The sequence below is a fragment of the Opisthorchis viverrini genome (assembly GCF_000715545.1).
Source record: "Opisthorchis viverrini unplaced genomic scaffold opera_v5_31, whole genome shotgun sequence".
In the NCBI taxonomy this organism is placed as follows: domain Eukaryota; kingdom Metazoa; phylum Platyhelminthes; class Trematoda; order Opisthorchiida; family Opisthorchiidae; genus Opisthorchis; species Opisthorchis viverrini.
This window is the reverse complement of record NW_008751688.1, coordinates 89,142-98,437: the sequence shown is the minus strand read 5'-3', so window position 1 is coordinate 98,437 and position 9,296 is coordinate 89,142. Positions and strand designations below refer to the sequence as shown.

The 9,296-nt window shown below is 46.7% G+C and overlaps 1 protein-coding gene across 1 annotated transcript in view; it reads right to left on the bottom strand.

Annotated features, from left to right (window-relative positions):
- Window positions 1-434, bottom strand: part of T265_02551 (hypothetical protein) — a gene marked incomplete at both ends in the record, with an annotated part of 6,943 nt that extends 6,509 nt beyond the window's left edge. The window contains one exon of the mRNA XM_009166830.1: window positions 408-434. Coding sequence (XP_009165094.1) covers window positions 408-434 — 27 coding nt within the window. The remainder of the gene's footprint in view (window positions 1-407) is intronic.
- Window positions 435-9,296: the final 8,862 nt, after the last annotated feature.

Genomic DNA, 9,296 nt, shown 5'->3' with positions numbered 1-9,296 from the left:
AAATCATTCAACAACAAAAGCAGATTTTTGTTTGGTTTATAGTTTAAACCTTCTTCTTGATTTCTAGGAGCCACAGTTTTTGTCACTCCTTGGAACCTGTCATGACGTTGAAGAGCAGCCCCATCCCCTTTCAACGTTACATTTGAAGAACATCGTAAGTGGCGCATTCCCCGAGAATCCCCTACAGGTGAGTCAATTTGTTTCCTCAAGTACCCAGCATATACAAAAGCAGTTGAAAGTATAATGATGGGGACAAATATCTTGCTTTATTATCTTTCCCATGTGTTAAAACTGGAGTATTAGTTTGAAACAAACCGGGACAATCTACAGCTAATTATTCTATGAGTAATTATAGGGAGATGACTAATCCCTCTCTCTCTCTCATCTGAAATAGTCCACTGTATTACCATCCCTTTTCGCGTCAAATTTTTCATCGTATACTGCAATTTAATCCGCAAACCCTAGTCCCGTGATAATTGATTCAATGGAGGAGTATCGCCTCCTGCCCGTTGCAAACCCTGGGCTAATGGGGTTGTAAACACCGGATCCACAACACCGATTTTGAATTGTTTCTCTTGGGTAGAACTATAATCTGCGTGGACTACCGGTAGTGTTCGACACTCATTGTCTTAGGACCATAGCTCGTGTCGGTAGGCGTCGGATAATTCGTAACCAGACTATTAGAAAGTGAGTTTTCAGTTGTGCAACGGAAATTCTCATTGAAGAATGCGTCCCGGAACGGAAGGTGTGTTGGTTAGGCCGTGTGTTGCGTATGCCTAGCCATCGTTTGCCGAAGAGAGGACTGTTTTCCATGCCCAAAGTGGGGAAAGGAAAGCACAGAGGTGGCCAACCCTTGACCTGGCAGAGAGGTATGAAAGAAATCATGAAGTGTTTTGGTGCTGTCGGTGCTACTCACCTTCCAGGATGGGGACCACGTGATCCTCACTGGCCCTGGTTGGAGACGCCACAAGATATGGCTTCTAACCGATGTCAGTGGCGATCTTATCAGTTCCTATCCAGATTGCCTGAGTGCGTGTTTGGAAGTGTAGGCACCTCGGAATGATTGTAGTAAGCCAGCACTAAGTCCATTCCCGGTCCACCTTTATTCTTCTCTTCACAACAAGGGTTTCAATGAAATCATGGTTCTACGGCAGCGAAGCACCGGTGTTGAACACTGATGTCATGCTGTCGATGATGGTGATGATGATGATGATGCATCGAGTTGGGTTGTGGTTGCGGGGCATCTAGAAACTCTATAGCCTCATTAGGGATCAAGCGCATGGCAGAGGTCGTCTGGGTTGAAACGCAGGTAGAGGACACCTGCATCAGGTACATCTTTAGATATCTCACTCAAGTGAGGGTTACTATCCGATATCGGATCAGCAGGCTGCCGGTTGAGTAGGTTCTGATAGGTTTGCTCGAATTCTAGATCTACAGACTTCTCAATAGCCTTAGTTATGTGATCAGCAGGCTGCCGGTTGAGTAGATTCTGATAGGTTTGCTCGAATTCTAGATCTACAGACTTCTCAATAGCCATTAGTTATGTCCGTGTGTAGGCCTGAAAACCACGAAGAAAAGCAGCAACAAACAAATACACCATTGGAGTCCGCGGAGGTATTCTGGAAGGAGCTGCAGGCGGTGTTCGTACTGTGAAATACAAGAGAGAACCACCTCCTCTACAGGAGGGTCATAAGTAGCAGCTCAATCGTTGCGTTTTAAAATAATCAACCGAAGGACAGTAAGCAAGGTAGGAGACGATACACCGTTGGTTAATCAGCATGTGAACGTTCCTGTGGGAAAAAGTTAATGCTAGTATATAACAGAGATCTAATACACTGGAGAGCATTAAGAAAGACAACCTCCCAATATGTGGCAGGCAAGTTTCGTGATTTAGGAGTAAGATAGATGGTTTTCCAAATGGTGTTATCAAGTCGCTCCACTTGAACAGTGGATTGTGGATTATAGGCAATGGTGTGACTAATGGCAATTCCTTTATCGGACAAAAACTGTTTGAATTCAGTTGACATGGACGTAGAACCACGATCTGAATGAATGTAAGCGTGCATACTAAACACTGAGAACAGTTGACTCAAACAACGAATCACAATGAAAGAAAGAAAGAAGGAAAGAAAGAAAGAAAGTGTTCAGCTGTAGCACCCTTCCGGTGCCTAGCTGCCATGCCACCCGAAGGAAGCACGAGGGCTGGGATACTGCCAGGTTGCCCAAGCCTAGACAGGGGAAGTCGAGTGGCGGAGGTCGGATTCGAACCACGGACCTTCCGGTCAGTAAATTCGCGCTCTAACCACTTGGGCCGTCTCACAATGAAAGAGGACATATCTGCGCAAGGATAGGCAGAAGGGAATCGGCGCATGTGGAGCAGTTAGAGACTACGTGTTAGATATCGTTGATTGAAAAGGGAAAGGACGAAAGGAAAAAGAGGGGACAAAATGTGCAAATCTTGTGACCCCGGGATAGCGAAATATGTAGCAAAACTCGTAATGCACTACTAATGAGGTTGCTGAAAATTCTTCGGCAGCCCACGACCGATTTCGCCCTTCTTGAGGGTCATCAGGTAGGCGCAGTCCCGTCAACCTTGTGTTCTACTTGAAACCAAATCGCACGAAATTAGCGAAATACACTCGTTTGCAAACAAATGCGATTTTGCGAGAGACTCAATTGGAACCCAACTGAATCTCTCGTTTGTGATGTTCCCAGGCAACTGAATGTGCTGTACCAGGCCGCCTCATGTTTTAGTTGCTACGATCACACATCACAAACGAGAGATTCAGCTGGGTTTCAGGTGAGTCTCTCGCAAAACCAAATTTGTTTGCAAATGAGTGTACTTCGCTAATTTCGTGCAATTTGGTTTCAAGTAGAACATAAAGTTGAAGGAAACTCGGGGACTGCGCCTACCTGATGAATCCCAAGAAGGGCGAAATCGGTCGTGAGCTGTCAAAGAACTTTCGGCAACTTTACGAGTAGTGCATTACGAGTATGCATGTATCGCGGTATCTCGAATATCGTAGAAACTGAAACATGAGGCGACCTGGTGCAGTACATTCAGTTGCCTGGGAATATCACAAGTGAGAGATTCAGCTGGGTTCCAGGTGAGTCTCCCGCAAACCAGATCTGTTTGCAAATGAGTGTATTTCGCTAATGTAGTAAAAATCTTGAATTTTCTTCGTCCCAGCAATGTTGACACCAAGTTAAAGAGAAAAGACGTCGGCAACACGGTTGTCCACTCCTGATCTATGGACTATGTCGTAGTTGTACCCCACCAATTCGTCCAATCTTGTCATTCTATACTTTACTCTTTCGTTGGTTCTCTTACAAAAAAGCAACCGAAAGTTTAATCTGTATTCGGTATATAATATCGGCAAAGGGATACTGGCGTTATTTGCAGATTGCTTCAACGATAAAATATGCTTCCTGTGGAGTTCTATGGAGTTGGAAATTCTCACACAGGAGGGCACATTCTGGGTTAGGTTTGATAATGCCTTTAAAAAACTTGTAACCCAGAAGATCACTCCCTTCAGTTGTGAAGCTGCTTTTTGTGCCGTTCAAAATGATGTTATGCATTTTAGCAAAGTCAAGAAAGTGTCTAAGATTGCGGTCATATTATCGTTTTACCGCATACAGTAACGTCCCCAATGTAGGCGAATGTCTTGCACCTGTTCGACTTTGATGTTATTGTTCATCGTTCATCGGAAACATGCAACCCCCTTTGCCAACCCTAAAAGGAGTGCGCCAAAACTGGTATAGGTTCCTGCCAGCTTCGAATGCAGTAAACGGTTAAGGATAGGCATCACTATAGCCTATGACCATGTATCTCTCGTGGTTTTTAGTAAGCGTTACGAGGACTTGAGTGCCCCATGGAGTTCCTGATGTTTCAATTGTGTCATCGGTGAGCATTATTTATTATGAATTGTTCGTCTTCCGGTGTATGACGATGGGACTCCGGAGCGATCGGTTTGCAATTCGCAGCAAAAACAGTGAGTAAAGATGGGGATTTCACATACAGTTAAGGTGAGATGACAAGATGGGTTCAGTGGGAGGGATAAATAGAGCGCGGATTTACTGATCGGAAGGCCCGTGGTTCGAACCCAACCTCTATCTCGACTTCCCCCGTCTAGCTTGGGCAACCTGGCAGTATCCTATCCCTCGTGCTTTCTTCGGGTGACACGGCAGTTAGGCACCGAAAGGGTGGTACAGCTGAATGATTTTTTAGGGTGTCCCGTTGGCAACTGAATGGAATTTCAACTTTATCATGTAATCCCAAGAAGTCATGTCCGAGAAGGACGTCTGAAGAGGATCGAGAATAGACAAAGTTTGAACCGTTTATATGCAGCATATATGTTATCAATGACATAATGCAAAAAAATTCGGTGGAACGTGAATGTATCGTCGACGCCATCGTTATCACAGAAACATACGGAAATTGTTTCTAGTTATGAGCGCGTAGGACTGGCGAAGAACCGAAACCTCTGGAGCTGCCGGTATAAATAAGAGCCCGGAGCGCACCGCCGACGACCAAAACATACGTTGCAGTTTTGAACAGGCAGTTGGGAACAGCGGTACACAATAGGGTGAAGAGTGACGAGCTGGACTCACATGGTATCTCGAGGGTTTAGGTTTACAGACACGTTGAAACTACCCTGTTTTCCCATAACTTTTGCAACGGGTTCTTTAGCAGGACACTAGATACGGGGATGCTCGGCAACAGGCTTGCTGTGTGGCGGCGGCAGTCGTTGTTCCAACAGAGGACGAACGGGTAGGCAAATAATAAGTAACGGTATGTCCTTGTATGTAAGATTGTGATTGCTCTTGTGCAAGTCTGAGAGATCGTGCGGCCTCGCGAGCGTTGCCACAAGACAAACGATCGCTCAGCTGTAGCACACTTCCGGTGCCCAACCGCCATGCCACCCAAAAGAAGCGCGAGTGCTGGGATACTTCCAAGCTGAGTTGGAACCACGAACCATTCGGTCAATAAGTTCGCGCCCTAACCACTGAGGTACCTCAACCCTAAGGGCAGGCAGGAATAACTGTTGGGCGGTATTCCAAACGGACCTCATTTTAACACTCGCAGCCAGGTGCTGTTAGGGCCGAGAAGCCTACCCTACGCACGATTGGCAAAAAATTCGGGACAGATGCTGCTACGGGATCAGCCGACATCTGATTGGTCGAAAGATTAGACCAACAGCTAACCAGAACCCAGTGTAGGCCGAATGCAGGTTACCACCGGCGCATCCAGATGGCGTCAAAATTTTCAGAAAATTTTCCCCGCTTACACTATATATTTGAAGCACTGTACAAGTGCTCTTGACTTCATTTTGGGCGTTGTTATGCCTTGTGCACCTTGGTGGTTGTTTCTGATGTGAACGCTATCTTGGGAGGCTCAGACCAAGAACTAAGCTGAGAAGAATATCGTTACCACATTAAATGTCAATATAACTCATTCTGAAGCCAATTAATCTTCACTCCATATCGCGTCAGTAAGCTTAGGGATTCCTCATCTGTGAAGAGCGTTGGACACGGACCGTCCAGTCCTTTTGCGCACTCACGCTTCGGTGGGGACATTTCGTATTGTATTTCTTCTGACCATCGATTAAGGTATGCATTCCATTCACCACTATGCAGTATTTCCAGGGGCTAAACTGTCTTTCTTAATGTTCGGCCCATGTATTCAGTAGGCATTTTTGTGTGTGAATTAAGGGGCCGCGTCTTTCACTTATCCTTTCATTGACCGTTGCTGGTCGACCACTTTGTCCGGCAGCGAAAGCCTCCCCATGAGTTTTCATTTTTCATCAAGGTCTTTCCTTAAGCCCCTCACTACTTGGGTTTTGAGGGATTTGCGTGCGGCATCGTGCTCGCTGCCTGCGGTTATGGATTTCCTGGCATCAATCAAGACGTGCTCGCTACCAGTTCAGTATGGCTTGCAGCAGAAAGTTGTTGACCCGGCTCAGATCGATATTGTTGAGCCATGGTTGTTCTTCGAAGTTGTTGGATTGGCATATTTCTTGCTGATTTGCGAAGGCGAGCATCAACGTGCATACATCATGGCATAGGCACTTGCATCTGCGTGAGATATCCCAGTAGTTGAAGCGCTTTCTTGCGGACCGGAAGGACCTATTTCGAGTGCATCAACGTGCATACATCATGGCATAGGCATAGGCACTTGCATCTGCTTGGGATATCCCAGTAGTTGAAGCACTTTCTTGCGGACCGGAGGACCTATTTCGAGTACAACCTCAGCATCTCGGGTGATCCCGTCTATGCGTGGGCAACCTGGCGGTATCCCAGCCATCGTGCCCCATTCGTTAGCATGGCAGCTGGGGATCGAAAGAGTTCCACGGTTTGACGATCTTTTTCTTGGTTACTCAGCACGATATCCAGATGCGATGGCATCTGAATAACGAGAGGATCCTGGAGGCACGTGAGGGACGGCCAGTTCAACCACAGTGCTTGCGTCCTGGATCCTTATTTCTGACAGCCAGCATACATAATTGGACAGGTAATTCATTCTACGGGCAAGGGGTGCTGGTATTCCTACTTGCACCAGGGTACGAAAATTAAACGAAACGGCTTTCGGGGTTTGAAAACCGACTTAGAAGTGTTTAGGTTTGCCACTGAAGTCAGGAATACATTAGTGTAAGAAGGGAAGTGCCAGCTTACTCATCCTGCTTTAACAAGTAAAACGACCCGGCTGGTGGTATCACGCGAAGGCTTGATTAAATTTAATCCTACCCAAGCCAAACTGTGTAGCGCAATTATTTGGGTCGTTTAAAATGGTTTGCATGGCTGAGGTATCTTATCTGACGAAAGCAATATCGTCCGCACACTTGATATACGTGAGCGAGTGCTCCAGAAGCATTTCTACCCGCCGAATTTTCTAATAAGCGGGAGAGTTTCAAGCAACATGGATAGCAGAGTTGAATAGGAAAGGCGAGAACGGGCGGCCAAGTCTGACTCCCCTAGATGTGGCGAACGTAGGCGTATGCTTAATGCATAATTGTACACGCCCACAAGACGTCGACTACAGTGCCCTTGCAAGAGATAAATTTGAAAAAGACACCGTTAATCGCCTGATGACGTCATGGTATCGAGAGTCTGATAAGAGGATTCCAGATCAATTAGGACGACCAAAATGGGAAATTTGAAGGGATAGCACCATCCAAGATCTTCTCTCAAGTGCATGGTGAAAAAATCCAGGGCCAGGGCAAATACCAGCTTATCTTTCACGACAATTCATCAGCCACCGAAAAATGCCAGAGACCGCTTCTAATCTTGACGTCTTTCGGACTGATGGATCAGCGGTTGGAGGTCAAGGGTACTGTCCAAAGGGTCCCTAACTCGGACCCAACCTGTGCGTTTACACTGTCCTTGTCTATGCTTGGACAGCCTGACGGTATCCCGGCCCCAGCGCTTCCTCCGGGTGGTATGGCAAATAGGCCTAGAAAGCGTACAACAGCCGAACGATTCTTTTTTAGCAGGCTGCTACCGCAAGGATATACACGGTGCGTCTCCTCTGAAGACCCGGCTGGGACGCCTAAACAGTTCAGAAAACAGTTGTGACAAAAACATTTTGATTCAGGGTTCTCCTAGGCTCTCAAATTCTAACTAACGAATCACCTCAAGAGGCCACGAAGAGCGAGGAGGAAAACATGATCAAGCGCATCAAGCTCCACAATCTTCCAAAAGAAGTGGCACTCATCCACCGTTGGCACGAATGCACGGCAGTTTGGCTGGCTGAAGGAAGCGCCATACCCTCGGAGAGTTTCAGTTAATTAGATGTTTAGAGCCTCATAAAGCGTCTGCGGTCATCACACAGTAAAATATGCCGTCCAGCGCTATACGACCATACCGAGTTTGATCCAGTTCGACCCTGCATTAAGATACCCTGCAACCCCAGTGGTCTCTGTGCTTCCCGTCCACCGTAATAGACAAATCAGGCGTCACGGCGCAAGCGGACATCATAACCCACTGACAACCCTCAGAGCCCTGTGATATTCACGCTGCATTCTTTGAATGAGCGTGAAACTTCAGGACTGGATGCGGCTCCCTACAGGAAGAATTTTAGTCTGCATTTCTATAGAGACTGTAACGCGACAATTCCAATCAGGCGACGACACTTCAGAACTGATGGACTCAACAGCGCCACGCCAAAGTTCAGACATGCGCCGCAAAGGTCGGCACTTCATGTCAAGGTCAAGGGCAGTAATCCACACCATGACGTGGCCATGGGGTAAGGGTTGGGCGCGAGCTAACGGTCTGCGACCAGACGGAGTATAATTATATGCGGAGTGTTCGTGCTCTCCTGGAGTCTCTTCAAATCCATTTGTAAGGTAGCAGCGGAAAAATCTTTCGACCGTTGGCAGCACCCTTTTTGGACCGCAGAATATGATGATCGAAAATTTTTCCATGCCAGGACGATGAGTGTTTCGCTTCGCGACTGATGTAACCATTTCACTATGCACGGGATAGGAGCTCAGCTCGAATGCCTTGTTGGCCCTGAGGACATGCGGCATGAAAGGCGTAACTAGTGCCGTTTCTCGCATTCAAGTTGGACTGGCCTGAAACTCTGTGATACAGTGGCCCTGTGTCGCGACGTAATGAATGTATTTATTCTGTCATTGAAAGTTTAGAGAAAGTACAAGGTATTGCTCTGATTATGAGACTTTGGAGAACCTACTGGGCAGACCTGCGGTTGCCTGAATTGTAACCACTTTAGAGAGATTACTCTAGCGTACGTGGGTATCAAAATCCTTGCGCCTTAGGGATGCATGGCGCGGCAAGGTTGGTGGTAATGTTTGTGCTCAGGGGACAACCTTCAGAACCTAGAGGCTGCACTGTCGATGCGAGTAGATGTCCGGTTCTGTGAGAACGGTATGCCAAAACAAGAACGTTTTCACCCGTTTGGATGTTTCAAAAGCCTACGAATGGTGTGTGAAATCAACTGACTATTCCCAGTGGACTTGACTGTGCGGCCTTGGTTGGATAAGGCACTGGTCTGTAACTAATTTTATAGACATTGTTGGGAGTACCTCTAATCCACGATGACCAAACGGACATCAATGGCCATTCTGTGTTAGCTTTCTAGCCACAGGGTACTTGAGCTAGGCATCATTTGTGAGTAACAGGCATAAAACTAGTAGGTTGTTTGAACAAGTGTCACGCGGATGCATAAAGACTGACAGGTGATTTTAAAGCTAACACTTTCACTCAAAACTGGCAGGATCAATCCTGAAGAGAAAAGGCACCTGTGCAGCTTTGGAATATTTTATCCTATTTCCATCGGT